Source organism: Oncorhynchus gorbuscha, linkage group LG05 (genome assembly GCF_021184085.1).
Source record: "Oncorhynchus gorbuscha isolate QuinsamMale2020 ecotype Even-year linkage group LG05, OgorEven_v1.0, whole genome shotgun sequence".
NCBI classification, from domain to species: domain Eukaryota; kingdom Metazoa; phylum Chordata; class Actinopteri; order Salmoniformes; family Salmonidae; genus Oncorhynchus; species Oncorhynchus gorbuscha.
The window spans coordinates 16,976,888-17,000,620 of NC_060177.1; the positions used below are offsets into that span (position 1 = coordinate 16,976,888).

The 23,733-nt window shown below is 41.0% G+C and overlaps 1 protein-coding gene across 5 annotated transcripts in view; it reads right to left on the reverse strand.

Moving 5' to 3' along the window:
• LOC124035581 (BTB/POZ domain-containing protein kctd15-like) overlaps positions 1 to 12,229 on the reverse strand; it is a 30,643-nt gene extending 18,414 nt beyond the window's left edge. Inside the window, exons 1-3 of one of the 5 annotated variants that reach the window (XM_046349081.1) lie at positions 11,953 to 12,229; positions 8,253 to 8,428; positions 592 to 736 (exon numbers count right to left, since the gene is read on the reverse strand). In XM_046349081.1, coding sequence (XP_046205037.1) covers positions 592 to 736; positions 8,253 to 8,416 — 309 coding nt within the window. In that variant the 5' untranslated portion in view covers positions 8,417 to 8,428; positions 11,953 to 12,229. Of the gene's footprint in view, positions 1 to 591; positions 737 to 8,252; positions 8,429 to 9,602; positions 10,005 to 10,909; positions 11,267 to 11,339; positions 11,920 to 11,952 lie in introns of those variants that run through there. The other 4 variants (XM_046349080.1, XM_046349079.1, XM_046349077.1 and 1 more) reach the window with 4 other exon arrangements.
• Positions 12,230 to 23,733: the final 11,504 nt, after the last annotated feature.

Sequence of the window (23,733 nt, forward strand, 5' to 3'; positions counted from 1 at the left end):
TGGAACAAGTGGAACAGGGGCTATACAGCCTGTTTCACCTGGCCTCACCTCTATAGAAATCATTTTTTGGTGAGAAACAACAGCTCTGGGCTTTGGTTCACATCACAGAACTATGTTATGTTTTAGACCGAATTTTCACCTTTCCTCCACGGTATATTAAATGTTCAGTCTGGGATCTTAAGCACTTACAAATTGTAACATATTGTACAAATTACATTTAAAAAAATATATATAGAACAATTTGCAATTCGTAACATATCAAATTCAGAATTACTGGCTGAAATTATACAATACCTTCAAAGCATCACTTTAATGATAAATCGGTGGGGATTCATTTGATTTGATTTCCAATGTTTTATTAATTTAAAAAATGACTGCTGATATTGAATGTGAATGTAATGTTAATAATGTTTACAATATAAATTGATAGATAGCGAAAACTAACATGTTGGACATTCTTCTCAGATGAGAGGGAAGATCAAAATTTGAATCAATCATCTATCCTTTGTATATTTCTACACTGTGTGAGTTCCTACAGCGCAGATACTGTACGCATGATGCTATGGTGTGCAAATAGAAATCATCATGTACCTTGAAGTCATCTGGGAGAAGCAGTTTGCAGGTCCTGAGGAAGCTGAGAATGTAACGGAATATTTCTCCATCCCTGTCGATGAAGTAGTGCTGCTTCAAGCTGTCCAGCACGATGGGCTCTGTGCCATTAAACAGACGGCTGATTCTGGAAATTGAAACACACACACATATAATGGAATGAGGTTGAGTTGAGCGGCTGCCTTCAAACAATTACCCTCCATTTATTTTTTCCATTTTATTAGTTCTAAGTCTGAAATGTATTAGCATCCTGGTTGAAACAAGGGGCTTAAGGCACATTTCCTGTGTTCCAGGCCTGTTTGAAGTGTCCCTTCTGCTGTGTGATTAGGACAACATACAGTGTCTCAGCTGGTACGTACAGATATTAATGTTATGGGTTCAGTTTAAAGCTCTAATACTAAAGGGTTAATAAAAATTCTAACTGGGGTTTGCTACAATGAAATATGATATATGATTCTCTATAGTGTTTGAATCCATGATACTCTGATGCTCATACTCTGATACCGATTTGTGTTTTAAATACAAATGTTCCACTGAATTATGTATTGATTTGGTTCATTGTTGAAAACAAGTAATAGCCCAAGTGTGACTATTCCACCTCGTGCTATTCACTGTAATAATCAGCATTCACTCAAAAAGTAATTTCTCTAAAATAACTGATGCAGGTTTCCCATTAGAATGCAGAACAACAGAGGGAAATTCCATGAATTATGGACGTAACTTCTAAGCATTCAAGCATCCATCCATAGTCGGCCTCTCAAAGTGTAACCAGGAGTGAACAAGGAGCCTGGATAACACTGGAAAATGCAGAAATCTGTTAGCTTTCATCCTACCATATACTGTCGATACGATGCCTTGAGATATGGTTGGAAACTACACATTTCTCTCATCTCTTGTGAGGTTGTCATGGTACAGGTGTAAGATCTTACTTTGATCACCCTGTTGCAGGAGAACTTTCTTGCAATGCAGGAAATTAAAAACATGTAGTGTATTTGACGTTTACAAAGGCTTCTGAAGTTTATAATTTCCACTTTTAAATTTCAGACTTGATTTTCCCTTACAAAAAAAAATCCCTTAAAATCCACATAATAATTCACATTTCCTGTTGCTGCAGGATTATTTTCCTGATGTGGCAAACTGGCCCAAATTAAGATCCTGCATCATTAGCTACTGTAGCTCTCAACCATTAGTTCATTCATTTCACCTCAGATCTGCACTAGGTGATAATAGCTACAGACCTGGAAGGAAGAGAAATAGGACTTTTATGTTGGTCATTTTAGAGACATGATTGACATGGTGTCTCTATCACTGTTTTACTTAAGTATTTGTCACTCAACAGTTTTCTGTAGAAGTGGCAGTTCAGAGTATTTAGAGTAACCTTTAAAATGGTTTGACTGAAACATTTCCCTCCTCTCTCCCAGAAACAGCTCTTGGCAGAGAGAAGTCTTCTCTGTTATCATTGATCTGATGTAATCAGCTCTTTAATCATGCTAACAGCTTTTAGGTCAGCTGAGTACAGTTAAACCACAAAGAAAATCACCAGAAAGTCTCATTCACACAACTTGCTTTTGCCCAGTGACTGTTAAATCCTGTTATAAGACATAACACAAGAAAGAGAGATGCTATGGGAAACTACACATACACAGCTGTATTACATTTGAGTCATTTAGCAGACACTCTTATCACATGTGCTCACATTACAGTAGTGAGCACATGCATTTTCATACTTTGTCATACAGGTCCCCCATGAGAATCAAATCCACAACTCCAGCATTGCAAGCACAATGTTCTACCAAGTGAGCCACACGGGACCATTTTATAGCTTTGACTTTATAGTTTAAATTTCTAAAGCGAATTGCATTTACTTTCCATTACAATCCTTTGCTTTGTAAAGACACACACAGTAACTGTATCAAAGGGCTTCATCAGGTATAGACTGAATCCTATCATGTAGAATTTGCCATGTTTTTCCTTTCCTGTTAACTGTATAAAGAGAGCCAGTTCAAAGATGCTCTCCCTCTCTTTCTCTCTACTCTCTTTCCCTCCCCTTCTCTCTCTCTTTCTCTCCATCTTGCCCCTCTCTCTTTCTCCCTTTCTCTCTGAAAATCGATGCAAAATGCTTTATAAAAAACCAATACTCATCTCCCTGTTATGCCCGAGGTGTTCCTTTCTCATATGGTCTTGCAATTCTTCCAGCTAGAATTTCACCATACCCCTCCAGGCTAACTCTGTTTTTCATCTCCACTTTTTAAAAAAGCAATTAAAATGCTGCCTGTTTTTCTTTTCTTTCTTTCTTTTTCCCTCTCTCCATTTCTGTATCTCCCTCAGTCTCAGTGTTTCCTTTTGGTAAATCACCGATTGGGGGCCCTCCGCACCTGAAAGACGGACCCCCGCCCTCACCAAGCTTTGTTTCTGTCATGTCAGACAGGTAGAGAGCTATACACCATCCTGTCTGCCTGCCTGAGAGAGAGAGAGAGAGAGAGAGAGAGAGAGAGAGAGAGAGAGAGAGAGAGAGAGAGAGAGAGAGAGAGAGAGAGAGAGAGAGAGAGAGAGAGAGAGGGGAGAAAGACGGTGATAGAGAAAGAGAGAATGAGAGAGAGAGAGAGAGAGAGAGAGAGAGAGAGAGAGAGAGAGAGAGAGAGGGGCAGAGTGGGAGTTTGTGAAGGACAGGAGCATCTCTGATCTCCCATCCCAGAGGTGCTGAGTAGAGGCAGCGTGGTTGAGCAGGCGGTAGGTAGGCATCTCATGGACCCACACATGTCAGACTAACAGTTTAGAGTCTGAAACTCATGGCTAGGCATGTGGGTGGGTCAAGACAAGTGCAGCTTTTCACTCTCTCCAAAATGAAAGACCTGAGCTGTCTTCAATAGATTCCCAATTAATTCAGACATACATTGCAGGACATCTTACATATGTCTGGGAAAACAAATGCCCAGAGAGTGTTTGGATGAATGTATCAAACCCAACTTCAAGGGTGTACACTGGCTCTGTGAATAGATTTACAGCTGGGTAGGGAAGTCCATTGTCAAGTGTACACAGAGATTAAAACTGAAGGTTCAAATATTATTAATATAATGTAGAACAAGTGGTATAGTAGCATACTACAGTGGTTTCCAAACTGTGGGGGTCCACCCTAAAAATACAAATAAATTGTAGAATGCAATTTTGAAATTGGGTAGTGCATCATCAGTATTCCTCTTTTCATGTCAGTCATTGAATATTTTAGAGAGATATTTATAACTTGTCAGAAATGTCCAGATCAACTAGCCCATGTCATCTAAGGTTTTTTTAGCTAGGTTTTTTTGCCCATAGATTTCGTTGTAATGTTCGACTCACTGAAATATTACATAAATACACATTAGATATGGCAAAATGTGTAGAATTGCAATCAAATTAGCTTTATACCAGAAATAATGTTATCTCCACCAACAAGAGGAGTGTGAACAGTTTGTGTCATGAACAGTGCTTGTGCCCATAGAAATAGACATGGGGGGGTCCCGAATGCTGGAGTGAAAATGTTTGGGAACCCCTGGCATTGTAGACAGTACCAGGGATGGCTGCAGGTAGTTAGAGCGTTGGGCCAGTAACCAAAAGGTTGCTGGTTTGAATACCCAAGGTGATGTTTTGTTTATGTTTTATATGCCACCCCTCATAGCTAATGGAAACAAGATAAATTGTCAAAATAAGCAATAACTTATGTCAAGGGTCATTTCAAAATAGTTTCCTTGTCTGTGTAATATTCTTCTCATTTACTTTCCTCAGCCACAGTAGAATGGAGCTCTGAAGCTTATCTCCTTAACTGTGAACTCCCCAGAGCGGGTATCAATGTTTGATGACCTCTGTCCCTTACTGCAGTCTGTACAGAGGAAGATGAATACCCAGACATTAGTTACTAGACTAAGTTTCTCTACTCACTCTGCATTATTAACGCAGCAATCTATTAAAAGTCATCATCAACTTACAATTCTTTGAACCTTGTTCTTTAATTGTTATGTTTCAGTGGATCATGAATGGCGGACAAGGACTAGACACCTCCATGCACACCACACCGGATGTCCTCTAAAAAGACTGCATATAAGTCTGGCTATTGCAGTGTAATTGTTTTGCTTTCTGTCAGCCATTATCCTAATTCACATAAAAGGGCTCCTCCTCCACTGGCTCTAGAGGAAAGTGAACCCCTGAGGCAGACTGTGTGGAACACTGAGGAAAGAGAGAGAGAGAGAGAGAGAGAGAGAGAGAGAGAGAGAGAGAGAGAGAGAGAGAGAGAGAGAGAGAGAGAGAGAGAGAGAGAGAGAGAGAGAGAGAGAGAGAGAGAGAGAGAGAGAGAGAGAGAGAGAGAGAGAGAGAGAGAGAGAGAGAGAGAGAGAAAACTGAGAGAGAACTGGCTCTCACATACGCAGTGGAATCCTGTCATTACTTTTACTGTAAAAGCACTGCTACTCATTACTATACAGCATGTATGCTACATTTGTATGGCTTTTCGCCCTTGTGTATAATGTATATGCAATGTGTAACATCATTATGCAACATAATTATGTGAGGTCAGTGAAGGCTCCTCAGAGGAGGAAGGGAAGGGCCATTGTCCTCAGTGAATTTCAGAAAACAGAATTTCATAAAAATAAAAATGGAAAAACATTAAAAAAGTTATTATTATAGATACAACTATACTAAATATATTCACATCTCAGCAAATAATTTATTAAAACACACTTTTTGCAATGAAGGTCTACAGTAGCCTCAACAGCACTCTGTAGGGTAGCGCAACAGTGTACCCTGAGGACAGATAGCTTCCATCCTCCTCTGAGTACAATGACTTCAATAAAAAACCTAGGAGGCTCATAGTTCTCACCCCATTCCATAGACATACACAGTAATTATGACAACTTCCGGAGGACGTCCTCCAACCTATCTGAGCTCTTGCAGCATGAACTGAAATGTTGTCCACCCAATCAAAGGATCAGAGAATGAGTACTGAAAGCATAAGCTACAGCTAGCTAGCACTGCAATGCATAAAATGTGGTGAGTAGTTGACTCAAATAAAGAGAAAGACAATAGTTTAACAGTTTTGAACAAATTAATTTCTCCCAACATGAAGGAGAAGCAAGAGAGAGATAGAAACAGGGATTTCATAATTTTCACTTTCAATATCACTTACTTAGCTAGCAAATGCAGGTAGCTAGTTTAGCCTAACACAACACTGGAACTCTTCCAAGTCAAGGTAGGCTTTTGATTTACTAATTTATTGCCACTGGGGCCCGCCAGTGGAAGTGCTAAACTGCTTACTGACTGTACACTGTAACTTTACTGCATGATTGTAGTGGGTTTACTAACGTGTTAGTTCTATTAGCTATGTTGACTATGACGTTACTTTAACTAATATGGTGACAACAATGTAGGCTGTGTGTAGCGGTTATGATATGGTTTGGCTTGGAAAGTTTTTTTCGCCTGGTCACATACAGCTGATGTGTTGCGCATTGAAGTCCACAAGCAAAGGGACTTCAATGCACATAGATGCGAGAAGGATCAGCTATGAAAATCCAACTGACATTTACTCCTGGTGCTGACTTGCTGCACCCTCGACAACTACTGTGATTATTATCATTTGACCATGCTGGTCATTTATGAACATTTGAACATCTTGGCCATGTTCTGTTATAATCTCCACCCGGCACAGCCAAAAGAGGACTGGCCACCCCTCATAGCCTGGTTCCTCTCTAGGTTTCTTCCTCGGTTTTGGCCTTTCTAGGGAGTTTGTCTAGCCACCGTGCTTCTACACCTGCATTGCTTGCTGTTTGGGGTTTTAGGCTGGGTTTCTGTACAGCACTTTGAGATATCAGCTGATGTAAAAAGGGCTTTATAAATACATTTGATTTGATTTGATACAATCTGGCTGCTAGGAAAGTCAACTGTGTTTTTTCCATGATCAGAGGGGTATTCATTCTGCCGATTCTGTTGAAAAACGTTTCTTAGTAAACAGAACGAAACGGGGATAAACATATCTGAATTTGTCCTATAGAAACTCTTGTTTGCAACTGTTGGACTAATGATTACACCCTAGATCAGTGAGATGCAGGCAAGAGTGTGCAAGGCGGTATTGAAAGTGTCACTGCCTGTCCATGTGTCACTGTCTGTAGCCTCAAAATGTTCTGTCGACCTGTGTGCACCAACGTTATAAACTTTCATTCATAGGCTAGGTTGTAGCAACCTCATAATTGGTATAGGGAAAATTTGAGTATCATGTTGTAGCCTAAACCTTTTGCTGTAACATTGAATTTGGTGATTGGAATATGAATGGTAGTCATCCAATATGCTGTAATACAGATAAGGCCATGTCCATTTTAAAAAATGTCCTCCCTCATTTTAAACGGCACCAACCGCCACTGTGTGCGGTACATGGTAGTGTAAAAGTTAGATGATAAATAGTATAAACATAAGTGTAAAACAACACAGAATCATTTGCATAATGTACATCCAGGGAATATGTGTGGCGGTACAGTGAGTGTATATGAAACAACCTGTATTTGAACATCTGGAAAGTCATCCAAATATATCAACTATTGATTTACTGAAATTCAAATTCTAATGTCATAAAACGGTGGGTAATATGCACATAATGCTAGTAATAACAAAAACGTTCACTCAGGTATTGTGTACCTGCAGTGTCTGGTCCTGTCTTGCTGTCCAACCCTCTTAAATGAACCAAACACACAGCTTATAGCAATGACAGACATGACATAATTATACTAAGGATAAACAATGGCCTATTATAGGCATGGAGATTTTCTCACAAGATAAATCATGCTGGTTTAGGGACATAGAAAACAAAGTAGTTGACAGTGATTTCCTGTCAGAGCTGTGTGACTATCCAAGACTTATATTGATACATTTCCTCTAAGCATTTCCTTAGATCTTCCTACAAACTGATGTATGTTTACCTTGGCTTAGCTGAAACTCTGGCTTCTAGTAATAGCATTTGACTTGGGCATGTAGCTCATGAAATATATAACATAAGGGGTCATTTCTATAGAAAGCACGAACTAAGTTCAGCATAAACTATAAGCTTTACTGTAAAGTTGCATGGCTGGTTTTTAGTTGCAAATCATTTGGACATGGATTAGAGATGGTTTTAGATAAATTGGTTTTGTTACTATAATGGGGAAATAACAGCTGACATTTTCTCTCTCCATAATGTACAATTCAAGTGCATAAACCTGTAGCATCACTTCAGTGAATAAAAGAGTCAGCAACTGCAATTAACAAATGTCCATGTGTTATAAACATGTTATAATCAAACACATTTCAAACGAGGCCATATGGAGGTTAGGCTATCCAATATACAATATCAAACTAGAGAGAAACAATCATTAAAGCAAGCAAGTATATCACTGATATCAAACACTTGTAATGAGGGGTTTTGGAGCATCATGTGCTAACAAAAGTGTTATTGTGCACAATTACTTATTTCAGTTTATGGTGGGAGACAACTTCAAATACAATATGTATCAGTAGGCTACACTCCTATATTAAAAATGTTAAAAATTAATCCTGCAACAAAAGCACCTTGGGTGGCACATCTTGGTACTGTGGATAATAAACGACAAAAACACATTTCACTTATTGAATGAGAATATCCGGTTCCTTACCTTGAGTCTGGGTATTTGGTGAGAGTAGCCAAGCTACTAGTATACATGTGTCCCCCGACGTCAATGTGAACCGGAGCATTCGATTTTGTCAGTTGAGCCGGTAGAGGGATTCCTTGTGTGGACATAGGAGATACCGGGGACCGGGTCAAAGACAGTCGTGACATGCTTCTTCCTTCCTGAAAACAAGTAAATGGAAAAGCCATAGACATCATAATTTACTCGGGTCTCAGAAAGTATGTATCTTCCACCAGTGCGATCCTGAGCCTTATCAGATCACTTCCATGTCTGTCTGCTCGCATATTTAGTTTACAAGTTATTGCCACCGTTCTAATGAAGTATGTTTGCATCTTTTCATTCAACGCCGGAGGGCAGGATATGAGGATGATTATTACGGCTCCAGAAAGAGGAATGCTAGGTGTCAGCCTCTAGGGGGATAAAACAAACTGCAATATTCTAATTAAAGGTCGTGTTATGTGTTAGACGTGATATGCCCAGACACACCAACCACCAATCTGAGAATACGGAATCCAGGGCATTTGTTCCCGATGAACTCTGTTCCTGAACCACACATAAGAAAACATTCACCCCTTACAAGACAGTTGTGTTGTTTCTTTATTTGAACCCCACACAATACCATGGAAATGAAACATTAAAAAAAAGTTACTGGTGCATTAAAAATAGCATCTCATATCATAGGAGTCAAATTATATTATATGTATCAAACACTATAAACATAACAGGAACAACCAAGATGTGAAGACAAACTACTTAATAACTCTGTAATATCTGTCATGAAAATGTATGTAAATGTACATGGTCAGGGGTTTTAATTAATTGCTCGGGATCCTCCAATGACCTTTTAGAAACGTGGGCACGCTTTTAACACATGTTCAACCAAGAAAGGATGCAAGTCCTCAGGCTGGTGTGAATATTGGGGATGTTGGATGGAAGGCATGAGAAACATATGACCACTTCATGAATGTCAACTATCCGTTAAATTAATCCCTCCCAAACTAGGTAGCATACACTGGGTTGGCGCGCTTCAGGCCACAGCGCAGTCAGAGGCGCATGGATACAGTTCGTCAGAGTTGGGTTAAACAATGATGTAGGCTATTAAACAGACATGTGGGTATTGGGGATCATAGTTGCGTACAACCAATCACCACAATCGAATTTAATTAAGATTGATCAAAATAACATGTTTTCCTATGGTTATTTACTTTGTAATTTGCAAATATTACGCACATGCCTGTCAATTAAATCCCAACATCTCAACTCACAAACGTTTAATTAATATCAGAGTCAGTTTCATTAGAAATAGATATAGTTAGAAAATGTCAAGCAACTTACATTAGGATATGGTTTCGTGAAAAAATATATATCCATCATGTCTGCAAAAATGGCGGGTCGCTGGAATAAACTAAATTATTATAATTGGAAAGAAAGGCATTTCATCAACTAATTCTTCCATGCAAGAGCACATTTACTAAGCTTTGAATAAAAGGTCAACAGAAGGCAGTTGTTAGGGCTCATTCAGCCCTTTGCTCCAGGCGAGATGCCCTGGGGCACAAAGTGTTGTTGAAGACTACAGATTTTCCAGGGTGTTGCCCGCCTCGCTGTATAAACCACCAAGCCTTCAGGAATAATGATCATTTAATACGACGCTGGATGATACATTTCAGGCCCCAGTGAAAGAAAAACTTCAAAAGACTTAAGAAGTTTTTGGCGTATGAGGCTATCCCACCTCTTCATTTAGCCATGGGCCACAGTAACCAATAGCGATAATATTGTTGGGGGAATATATACCAGATAGGAGGCGCGCACGCACGCACGCACGCGCGCGCGCACACACACACACACACACACACACACACACACACACACACATGGTTAAAATGGGAGGAGTTGACGGAGTGGAGGGTAACGTGAAATATTGGAAAACATATTATTTTATATATATATATATAAAATAATGTGTTTTCCTATATACATATATACTATTATATATATGATCAATGTGGGTGGCAAAGATTAACATTATTAAAAGGCTATAAGCCAAGAAACTCGATTCCTTTATAGTCTCACAAGAGTTCTCAAATAAAAAAAGACAAATACCGGAACTATTACCATTGACTCGTTTGAATGAGATCAACTGAAGTCTGTTCCCTGACTTTGTGTTATAATAGTTTCATATTGACCAACATTCCAGCTGTAGTAACTCTAGCCAATAAGCCGGTTTGAAACGTTCACAAGAGTTGGGTTTCACTGTGGGCAATGGTGTACCAAAGAAAGATATTTGACAATTGCACAAAGCAAAGATTAGAATGTGCGTAATTGTTATAAAATCAAATAGCCCAAAGAACACGCACAGTAGCAGAGATCCATAGTGTATCCACTTTTGCACTCTTGAACACAGTTTACATGGATGCCCACGGATAACCAGATGCACAATATGGCGTCTTACTAATTTCTACCAACATGAAGTTATGATCCAGAGAGGTTTGATACAAAAGCGAACAATGCGTAAAATGAATGCGTAAATATGCCAACAGCATCAATAGACAACAAGTGAAAGACTACAGCCTAGACAAACATTCACACCTTTCCCAGACTGGACAAAACATAGCCCAACTACAAGTAAAGTTATTCCAAATTACCTGGTGTTGAGTATAGTTTGTTCGCTGATACTGTAGGCTATCATACCATGAGGAAATTCCGTATCTTAATATGAATTTAGTCATACCGTTTCAAACATCGTAGGAGTCCGAGGGAATCCGTGCCAGTTTATATCAGTCCCAGCTGATGACTGCGTTCCCCTTTTTCACATGCCCCGAATAGAACTAGAGTGCCATCCAATAGCTGACCCAAGCATTCCTCAAGTAGAATCCGTTCCTTTGGAACGAAACTGCCAACACTGTATCCACAAACTGTTCTAAAACATGTGAATCTAACAGTGAAAGCTACATTGATTAAACAGAAGGGTCGCTGTGGCTTTAAAGATCTATCTATAGCTGATGCTGGCTGACTTGCTCAGACCAAGCTCTGTCCACAAAAGCGGCACAGGAAGAAGCAAAGCAGCGTTCTTACCTTATACATAGAAGAGATCTCTCCTTTCCCTTTTCGGTTCTTATTTGTATACAGTTAAAATTTGAGTCGGTCAAATCCTGCTTCGTATTTTAGCTTCTTGAGTGCCCTTTTTTCTTAAATGATACTACCGGTCTGTTATGAGAAGAAAGACAATAATCCTGTCTCTAAATAACAAAGCAGCGCTAAAAAAGAATTCTTGCTCCGGGCTGCCCAAACGCCTCTGGGGCAAGGATTAGGCTACAATTAGCTCTACTCGCACCCAGTCAGATTTTAAAAACGAATAAGTGATACTCTCTCCCTGTTACAAAAATGATGTATATGACCAGATATAATAATTGATGTCAGATTTTTCGTATTTTCCGGTAAAAAATATAGATATATCAGCCCCCGTAACGGTTTAACGTTCTGGTTTGCGGGGGGTAACGGTTAAGTGCTATTCAATATCAAGCAAGTGTCACGTCGCTCAATATATTTAGAGCAGGAAAAAAACAGATTTTAATCATTGTCATTTCGTCTGATGTAAAAATCCCCCAGGCATTTCCAGCTAGGCATACATTTCCATTCTCCAGTTAAATAAGTAAAACAGGGCACGCTTCCCTAGTCGTGTACTTACAGCTATTACAAAGGCACACTGGTAACTTGTTGACAAAGTGTCAATAAAATAATCATATGTAGATTTCCTTGGATACTTTTCATGCGGCGATTTTCCCCTGTCCCTTCTCCACTAATGTCTCCAGTAGTAACGCCAAATGTCCTGTAGGCCATTAAAACCAAATGACGTCTATCGACATGCATTCTGCTATTGCAGAAAGCGCCCTCACAACCTGCCTCCAGCTAAACGCGCCATTTCAATTATAGCACAGGGCTAGATGGAGGTGTCTGCAGTGAAGATTTCCTATGCAAACAGCGAGGCAGGCTAGAAGATTTTACAAATTTACCTAAAGATGCATTATGTTAAATTAATTAAAAAAAAATGTTATATAAAACGCTACTATGCCCCCCAAAATATAAATTCATGTTGCATCACACTTATAGTAGGCTGAAAGGCACCCTGTGGAAGTCAAAGTGATATCTCTTTGCACTTCCTCCTTCCTGTGCAGGTGCTCACATAGGCTTGTGATTATTTATTTATTTGCGTGTTTGTTTATTTGCGTGTAAATAACTGTGAATAATTTATGTTGCACTGAACACGGTAATTACTGTAGGACTACTGTCGAATCCAGACACTCCACCGCGCTCAGCTATTTGGTTTCTTGATATTTGGCGCCAACCAGTGTGGGAAATTATTATTGGTCCAAAGAAAAAATAATAGTGCAGGAATACAATAATAATGTGAATTCGATTGCAATAAGGGCTGCATTTGGTACTCCAATTTATCTGATTGATCGAATTAAAACGAATCTCGTAGAGGAGGGGGGTTCCAGGTTCATGTCTGGTGATTACCGCGCCAAACTGAACGGTTATAAGAATTGGAAATAAATCAGAGCTGCCTTAGGAAGCAGCCCCCCCAACAGGGCAAGATAAACTTGCCCTCTGGCATGCATTTGTTGTCTTCAGGAGTACAAACTGGAGGCAAAAAGACAGGATTTTTTCTCATTAAAGTAACAACCCTGCAGTTAGTTCAATTATATGAAGTATGCAGGGATGTTGTAAATTTAAAGATTTAAATAGCTTACAAAGTTGCCCTGGGCCCCATCAGTTAATTTCCTTAATTTATGGATTTTAGCTGAGTGTCTGATGTGAAAAGGAGAAGTAGGTCAGCTTGGAGATTTGCATGTAGTGTAGACTTAATACAGGCCTCATATATGGCCCTCTTGACCACTAGAATAGCAGATTCATTCATATTTGGAGTTCACACACCAATAACAGTGTCAAAATATTGTAATTGAGTCTGTAAACTCATCAACATGAGGTCATTTTTAAACTAGCAGTGTGTTTCCTGTAACAACAATTGCTTAATTATTCAGTGTGTATCAGTCCAACCTTGAATGAAAACTGTAACACTCATATTTGCAATGTGTCAGACACAAACATAATCTTCCTTTTGATCAAATTAAATAGTATTCCCTCCAAAAGCCTACACACTTCACATATTTAATTAAGTAAAATGAAAGTAGCCTACAATTACCCAAAGCAAAATGAATATTAACACAGTGCCAGAGACAGTACTGTGAATGTGTTCTGCATGATAGATTCTGAGTGCAGTGTACGAACAGCAGGAAAACAGAGAAAGAAATAATGAGTCAGGATTTGCTAGGCCTGTTGGAGAGATCATATGTTAATGTGCTGTATGCATTCATTCATGACCCTTTGAGAATAATACGAGCCTGGAGGTTTAAACCAGGTGTCACTAATAGTGATTCCCAAATCGACATGTTGAGGACTACAATATTGTGCTATTCTATTAACCAGCATTTTGTCCCTTTTGTAAAGGGTTATGCCTGGTTTGTATGATTTCATAGACCCATAACAATATTAATTTGATACAGTGTTTATGTGTGGTTTTGACACATGCAGTAATTGTAATGCTTTTTGGTTCTGGTCTGTACAAAAGGTAAGTGAGACTTTGCTCTTGGGAGATCCATTTGTATGATGTGATGTGGTGCCTGAGTGCACAGGAATTACAGCATCCATCTAATTTGCCATCCTCTGCACTCAGCATCGTATAAGCATATGTTTGATTGGGTGACATTTCAATATTGTGTACAGTGCACCAGGAAACATATTGTAAAGGTCATTCCATTATTTCAGATGTTTAATGTGCGTCTGCATTGAGGGAAATAGTATTTGATATCTTAGAGGGACATTGAGAAAACTGTTTACATATTTGTTGGTGGTACTCAAGACCACATGAACCTGCTGTGCTAAAGTTTAGAAACGTCTGGGAAACTTCAGATCTCAGTCAAGGTGTCAAACCCAGTCTGCTATACTGTGACACACTCTGTATGGACACACTGTATGGACATCACTTGAGTTACAGCACCAATGTAACAGGCAGGGTAAACCTGGATCATCGGTATAACACAAGTCACTAATCTGTTTACCATTCTGCTCAACTGCCTTTCTGCTCCTGTAATGTTCTGAGAGGTGCAACAACCTGCTAGGATCTTTGAAACATTGTCAAGGTAATGCATTTGAATATTCAGCCTGACCACAAATCACACATTTTGAATTGAAGCATTTTGTTCATTTATGCTTTAATGAGGGTCATTGAGTGAACCCTGTAACTATATGAAACACAGAAGAGGAAACAGTTTGCACTCATACTCAGCTTATCTAAATGCCTGCTTACTCTTCACAACTGTAACCTAACCCGAGTATTGCACCCCTTCTCGACACTCCTCTGTTTCCCCTGGCAAGTGTGGAGGAAGTTTTAAAAGAACATCCAGAACTTGCTTTTAGTAATATGCATGCTTTATGGAGTCTCACTCCTGTCAATTGCTCCATTTCTCAGTCATTTGACATTCTGCTTGATGTTGGCATGTGTCTGAGGTGCAGCAGCGACACTCATTGTTCATCATTTCAAAGGCAGTATGAGAGGTGTCAGTTTATTAATAGAATTTGTGGAATTGTGTTGCATATAGAACGATAGAGACACCTTTTAACAGGCACAGAGTGATTCCCCCCAAGTCCTAAATGCTGGCAATTAAGCTGGGAAAAGTGCAGAAAAAGGGCGAGTACTTTGTCCTCTGTGAGAGTTTGATGCTGCAGTTGAATGTCAACTTAGTTTTGCAGACTAAACAGCATTTACTTGGGTGAGATCAAAAATGCAACATGCAATTTATTGTCTCGAAAAATGCTAATAATATTTATGACATGTATTGGACTTTACCCTAACCCTAAGTATAGCTTCATTACCACATGCTGGTTCATCCCTAACTCTATTCTCAACCCTAATCCTAACCATAGCTTCATGTCCACATCTTGGTTCAACACTAACTCTATTCTCAACCCTAATCCTAACCATAGCTTCATGTCCACATCCTGGTTCAACCCTAACTCTATTCTTAACCCCAATCCTAACCATAGCTTAATGTCCACATCCTGGTTCAACCCTAACCCTAACCCTATCCCCAACCCCAACCCTAACCCTAACCCTAACCCAAACCCTAACCCTAACCCTATAATCCTAACCCCAACCCTTAACCCAACCCTAACCCAAACCCTAACCCTAACCCCAACCCTAAACCTAACCCTAAACCTAACCCCAACCCTAACCCCAACCCTAACCCCAACCCTAACCCTAAACCTAACCCCAACCCCAACCCTAACCCCAACCCTAACCCTAACCCCGACCCCAACCCTAACCCCAACCCCGACCCCAACCCTAACCCTAATCCCGACCCCAACCCTAACCCTGACCCCGACCCCAACCCTAACCCTAGCTATTCCTGTTTTGTTTTTACCTTATTTCTATTTTGACATTGTTTGGAGAATCTTTTTCATTTATGTCAAGTCTTGATAGAGAATCCTTTTTAGTGCCATCATGTGGTCTATAAGACACTAATCACAGAGGAAAATGTTCAGCGATTCAGTTACATCTCTCATCTGTTCACCTTTGTAGATGACGTTGCATTTGGAAAGTATTCAGACCATATTGCCTTTTCCGCATTTTGTTATGTTATAGCCTTATTCTAAAATGTATTGAATTTCTTTTTCCCCTCATCAATCTACACTAGGGTTGCAAAGGGTCGGAAACAGTGCATTCTTCCATCACATGTGCAGTGCACTTTTCCATCACATGTACTGCTGATTTCCAAGACCTTACACACTAATGAGATGCTACTGAACCCACACTACTACACTGTCTGAGCCAAACACTACATGCTTTACAATACTGGGTGGGGTGAATATATTTTATATGACATACATTTTTTTGTTAACTAGTAAATAGTAGCATACAGCAAAGTGTGTTTAAATAATTTCTAACTTAATTTCTGCAAGTTAGTTTTTTGCTACCATGTGGGTTTTAGCTTGCTAACTGAGGAGTGTTAATTCACCTGTTTCCATACATGTTTCATTTTTTTTTTAAATCTTACAAAGGAGTTGTTTAATCTAACTGCTTAACTATTTATCTGTACATGGAATTGTATTTGATTTCTTTTTACATGTTTTCGTCTAATCTTTACTGGAAAATGCCACATGCACTATCTGATGTATGGAGACATTTCACTGCAACTAATGTAAAAGGAAAAGCTGTGTACATTTGCAAATACTGTGCCAAATCATGTGAAGAATGCAACAAAGATGCAGAATCCTCTGGCCAAGTGCATAAAGTTCCCTCAGCGCTCACAACAAGCAACCTCTGACAAAAATCCCTCTACTTCAAGCAAATCATAGAGAAAGCAGACTGTATTGCAATCATCTCTTATGGGTGGTTGAATGTTCGTGGGCAAGGAATAATTAACTACATCATCTCCACACCGCAACCAGTATTCTACAAGAGCGCAGACACAAGGGACAACAGACACACTGGTCTCTACATTGCAGGTGAGCTGAAGGCAGTCATCAATGACCTTGGACCATAGAAGGTACTGTATTTGCACTGGTGACAGACAATATTGCGAACATGAAGGCTGCTTGGTCTAAAGTGGAGGAGTCCTACCCTCACATCACACCCAGTGGCTGTGCTGCCCATGCAATGAATCTGCTCCTCAAGGACATCATGGCACTGAAAACAATGGATACACTCTACAAGAGAGCCATGGAAAGGGTTAGGTATGTGAAGGGTCATCAAGTTATAGCAGAAATCTACCTCACCAAGCAAAGTGAGAAGAATAAGAGCACCACATTGAAGCTGCCCAGCAACACCCATTGGGGTGGTGCTGTCATCATGTTTGACAGTCTCCTGGAGGGGAAGGAATCTCTCCAAGAAATGGCCATATCACAGTCTGCCGATAAGGACAGCCCCATCAAGAGGATCCTCCTGGATGATATATTTTGGGAGAGAGTGGTAAGCATCCTGAAACTCCTGAAACCTATTGCAGTAGCCATTGCACAGATTGAGGGATACATTACCATCCTGTCTGATGTTTAGGCTCTGCTTGCAGATGTAAGAGAAGAAATCCGTACTGCCCTGCCCACTTCACTGTTGCTCTGAGCAGCGGGAACTGCAGTTGTGAAATACATCAAAAAGACTTCTGCCTGAAGCCCATACACGCCACAGCGTACATGTCGGACCCCATGTATGCTGGCAAGAGCATCCTGTCTGGTGCAGAGATCAACAAGGCCTATGGTGTCATCACTACCTTATCTCGCCACCTTGGCCTGAATGCGGTCAAGGTTCTTGGCAGTCTGGCAAAGTACACTTCCAAGCAAGGGCATCGGGATGGAGATGCAATATGGCAGTGGTGCCAACTTATATCATCAGCCACCTGGTGGAAGGGACTTTGTGGATATGAGGCTCTTTCCCCCTGTTGCCTCCATCATCCTCCAAATCCCACCAACATCAGCTGCCTCAGAGCGCAACTGGTCCTTATTTGGGAACAAACACACCAAAGCATGCAACAGGCTGACCAATACAAGGGTTGGAAAATTGGTGAAAAAAGTGAGGGTGAAGATGAGTCTGATGTTCAAGAGGTGGACATTGAGGAGGTCAAGGGAGAAGACATGGAAGCCTGAGAGGAAGACAACCAAAGCTTTAGTTTCTATACCTTTTACCGAAGTATGTATCATTTTACCGATGTTTGTTGAAAACGTTTTTGGGAGATTCGATGGTTCATTGGGGATCATTCAATATTCCCTTTATTTTGTTTGTCAGTGAAATCATCCCATGTGTCACATGAGTTGATGCTGGAGAGACAAGGCAGGCATGGGGAGTAAAACATTTAATAAAGAACGGACATGGAACGAGACAGCAGCAGTGTCAGCAAACTCATAATACAGACAAAACAATTAATGCATCCGCAGGGAACAGAGCATGGAAACTGACAAATATAGGGGAGGTAATAAACAAATGATAAGTGAGGCAAGGTGAGTCCAACATCGCTGAAGCACGTGACGAGGGAAGGCAGGTGTGCGTAATTGATGGCAGGAGTGCATGATGCAGGGCGGCCTGGCACCCTCAAGAGCGGGAGCAGACGTGACAGTACCCCCCCCCCCCAATCCGACATTAGGCAAGACGCCTGTCGATCCTGCTGCAGTGAGTGAGCCCGATGATCCAGTGGAGAGTGACGTGGGATGGGAGGTCGCCGAGCCAACCGAGACATGGAAACCTCTCGAGCCAGGCAGGGCGTAAAAGCCCGACGGGATGGCTTAGGCACCCCCAGTTCTATCGGCGGCAGAATCCACCCCGACACAACAACAAAACAAAAAACAAAACAAAAAAACTCCAGGACCGGCAGGGCGAACAAGAACTGACGTGGGATGGGCGCCATCCAAGCCAACCGGGGCAAGGAAACCTCTCGATCCAGCTAGGGCATGGAAACCCGACGAGCTGGCTTGGCACCCCTGGTTCCATCGGTGGCGACCCAGAGCTGATGCCACCATACCAACTGGAACGCCAGTACTCCCCGATGCTTCGTGTGATGGCTGATGCATTGTCTCACATGAGTTGAAGCTGGAGAAACAAAGCAGGTACAGGGAGTCAAACATTTAATAATGAACAGACATGGAACGAGACAGGAACAGGGTCAGCAAACTAGTAATACAGACAAAAACAAGCTAATTTTATCTTTATTTAACCAGGCAAGTCAGTTAAGAACAAATTCTTATTTTCAATGACAGCCTAGGAACAGTGGGTTAACTACCCGTTCAGGGGCAGAAGGACAGATTTGTACCTTGTCAGCTCGGGGATTTGAACTTGCAACCTTTTGGTTGCTAGTCCAACACCCTAACCACTAGGCTACCCTGCCGCCCCAATGTATCAGCAGGGAACAGAGCAGGGGAACTGACAAACATAGTGGAGGTAATAAATAGATGATGAGTGAGTCCAGGTGAGTCCAATATTGCTGAAATGTGTGACGAGGGAAGGCAGGTGTGTGTAATTGATGAAAGGAGTGCGTGATGCAGGGCACCCTGGCGCGCTCAAGCCCCAAGGGAGGGAAGATGTGACACCATGTGAAGAGTCAACTCATTTAATTACATTTAAATTTGTAACTAAATTGTATTTTTTATTTCTAATGGAAGGATTTACTTATGATAAGGTAAAAGGTTTATTTTTCTGTCTCCATATGTTATGGTAAATATATCCAATGCAAAAAACATCTACATTTAAATGGTATTAATATTAATTTGCATGTATTTCCGTTTATTCCCATATATTCCCGTCAATCCCGTTAATTCCCAAGGAAAGTTTCCACCTCTGAATATACCCCAATGTGCAACCCTAATCTACACACAATAGCCCATAAAGACAAAGCAAAAAAAGTTGTAAAAAATCAAATTAGGCAAATTTATCAACAAAAACACTACTGAAATATTGCATAAACATACAGTTGAATTCGGATGTTTACGTACACCTTAGCCAAAAACATTTAAACTCAGTTTTTCACAATTCCTGACATTTAATCCTTGTAATAATTCCCTGTTTTAGGACAGTTAGGATCACCACTTTATTTTAAGAATGTGAAATGTCAGAATAATAGTAGAGAGAATTATTCATTCAATCTTTGATTTCTTTCATCACATTCTCAGTGGGTCAGAAGTTTACATACACTCAATTAGTATTTGGTAGCATTGTCTTTTAATTGTTTAACTTGGGTCAAACGTTTTGGGTAGCCTTCAACAAGCTTCCCACAATAAGTTGGGTTAATTTTGGCACATTCCTCCTGACAGAGCTGGTGTAACTGAGTCAGGTTTGTAGGCCTCCTTGCTCGCACACACCTTTTCAGTCCTGCCCACAAATTTTCTATGGGATTGAGGTCATGGCTTTGTGATGGCCACTCCAATACCTTGACTTTGTGTTACTTTAAGCCATTTTGCCACAACTTTGTAAGTATGATTGGGGTCATTGTCCATTTGGAAGACCCATTTGCGACCAAGCTTTAACTGATGTCTTGAGATGTTGCTTCAATATATCCACATAATTTTCCTTCCTCATGACTTCTCTACAGATCCTCTCAAGCTCTGTTAGGTTGGATTGGGAGCGTTTCTGCATAGCTATTTTCAGGTCTCTCCAGAGATGTTTGATTGAGATCAAGTCCGGTCTCTGGCTAGGCCACTCAAAGACATTCAGAGACTTGTCCCAAAGCCAATTCTTCATTGTCTTGGCTGTGTGCTTAGGGTCGTTGTCCTATTGGAAGGTTAAACTTCGCCCCAGTCTAAGGTCCTGAGTGCTCTGGAGCATGTTTTCATCAAGAATCTCTCTGTACATTGCACTGTTCATCTTTCCCTAGATCCTGACTAGTCTCCCAGTCCCTGCCGCTGAAAACATCCCCACTGCATTATGCTGCCAACAACATGCTTCACCATAGGGATGGTGCAAAGTTTCCTCCAGACGTGACTTTTTGCATTCAGGCTAAAGAGTTCAATCTTGGTTTCATAAGACTAGAGAATCTGGTTTGTCATGGTCTGAGAGTCCTTTAGGTGCCTTTTGGCAAACTCCATGTGCTTTTTACTGAGGAGTGGCTTCCGTCTGGCCACTCTACCACAATGGCCTGATTGGTGGAGTGCTGCAGACATGGTTGTCCTTCTGGAAGGTTCTCCCATCTCCATAGAGGAACTCTGGAACTCTGTTAGAGTGACCATTGGGTTCTTGGTCACCTCCCTGACCAAGGCTCTTTTTCCACGATTGCTCAGTTTGGCCGGGCGGCCAGCTCTAGGAAGAGTCTAGGTTGTTCCGAACTTCTTCCATTTAAGAGTGTTGGAGGCCACTGTTTTCTTGGGGACCTTCAGTGCTGCAGAAATGTTTTGGTACCCTTCCCCAGATCTCTGACTCGACACAATCCTGTCTCTGAACTCTACTGACAATTCCTTCAACCTCATGGCTTGGTGTTTGCTCTGACATGCACTGTCAACTGTGAGACTTCATATAGACAGGTGTGTGCCTTTCCATATCATGTCCAATCAATTTATTTTACCACAGGCGACACCAATCAAATTGTAGAAACATCTCAAGGATGATCATTGGAAACAGGATGCACCTGAGCTCAATTCTGAGTTTCATATCAAAGGGTCTGAATACTTAAATAAGGTATTTAAAAAGAGAAGACATTTTACATGTGCATAATTTTCTACAAATATGTTTTTGCTTTGTCATTATGGGGTACGGTGTGGAGAAAAAACATTTAATCCATGTTAGTTAAGGCTGTAATGTAACAAAGAGTGAAAAAAGTGAAGGGGTCTGAATACTTTCCGAATGCACTGTATACTACTACTAATAGAGTAAAAATATTCTCCTCTTCTAAGAGAACTATTCCTAATTGTGGGACATGATCAATCATTTTTTAGAAGATAAAGGGACCAATATAAAACAAATACACTTTCCTTTGTTACTGGCTGGTGTCTACCATTTTATTTACAGTAACAACGTGAAGAGTGATGCTTCCACTCATGTCTAATATACATCCCATGCAAGGTGCCCGGTTAATGTTGCCTAGGGGGAGAAAATCAGCATTAGGGGGACCCAGAATTGTCATTAGGATGCATGTGTTAAAATGACACCAACCCCCTAACCTCGATTTATACTTTACATTTATGATAATCCATCACTCCACTGCCATCTTCTGAATATTCACAATGTATGGGACGTGTTTTGAGTTCATTCTGCAGTCAGGGATCCTGTTTCTAACAGGGAATATAATATATTATGTCCCCTTGAGCGCCTTTCTGCTTTCTCTCTGTCTGTGGGTGTGTAGTTCTGTTGTTGGGGCTAGTAATGGCCTAGGACTGAAACTTGGAGTCCTTTTGTTGAGTGTTCAGCCCCTAAACGCAACCAGGGCCTGGGTTTGATGTGTCTTCTGAAGGCCAGCTGCTTTGTCAACACTCAGGCCTCCCTGACACTGTGGGAGCCCAGGGCCCCGGGGCAGTGGGGGGGGGGGGGGGTCTCTGGGGCCTGGTGAGAGAGAGAGAGAGAGAGAGAGAGAGAGAGAGAGAGAGAGAGAGAGAGAGAGAGAGAGACAGACAGACAGACAGACACAGGAGGGGGGAAGGGTGCGAGTGTGGCCGTTGCCTGAGGCGAGAGGGGAGAGAGCTCTGTGCTGTGCAGCAAGCTGGCTGATAGGGACTAGAGCTGCTAGCTGATGACATTTAATGGTCACAACATGCAATCCCACCAACTTCACATGGAAAAAAACGTTTTGCTCACTGAACTTGCAACAAATCATCATGTTTTTATTTCATCCTCATATAGAATATTATATAGTACTACTGTATATCATCATAGTGTTGGAGTTTGTTTTTGTTACAAGGAGCAAGATATTATCATTAGGAAATCCTCAATATCAATTTTGGTAAACAAAGACAATGGCTGCTCCAAAACCATCAGTAGCATTCCCAACACTACAGTAAACCTCAGTTACAATAGAATATGGTATGTGTTTTCATGGGCCTGTGAGTCTGTGATGTGTCTCCTTTGAGCAGTGAATCACACTGTGAATGTGTTTGCAGTGATACAGACACTTGGCCAGAGGCACTCTTCTCTCTCAGGGCAGCAAGGCAAGCCTCTCCACTGTGCCACACTGGCCTGATGTCAGGCTGAAAGGAACGCTAGCCAGGCCGGGGCACATTCACTCTCTTCCCCGCCCTGTGGTCATAGATGTCTTTCAGTAACACATTAAGTCGCCACTAGTTACGCCGGGTTTCCATTGAGAACAACCATACAGTGTGTTCACTTACACATCTTAATGACCCAGTAATGTACGGTCTCAGTGCTGTTATCAACTCTGTTTTATCCCTGACCTCATCCTGTCAGGTCCCAACTCAGAAATACATCAAGTTATTCTACTTCTGTGAGTTCATATTAGAATAGCAGAGGTTTCAGTAGCCAGTGGACTGGACTTTGATAGTGGGTATTAAAGGGAATATGTTTTTTATCTTCAGTTTCACAGAAACCGAACCACATCATTTTGAGGCACATTTGAAATGTGAATACTTCTATAAGGATCCTCAGATACGTCAATAAGTTACTTGTGGTGTATCAGTTTACTATCTAAGTTTACAACCTGAAAAACTACCAGCCTTTAATTGCCATTCATGAATACATCAAAAACATTTAGTTATTCTATATTGTAAAGAGTCTATATATAGTGGTCTAAGACTATACCATCGCGAACAAGAGGGACGAGACAACAGCTCCTATCTCCTGCCCTGGAATGGGTTCCTGTTTCTGTGGTGGTGCACCTGCTATCTCTCTCCCAGGCAGCCCTGATACACAGAGCCCTAACCCCACAGGCACTCTCTGGTAACTCCTGTCTGATTAGCTCCTCAGGAGGACATTGTTCCAAAAACAATTCAC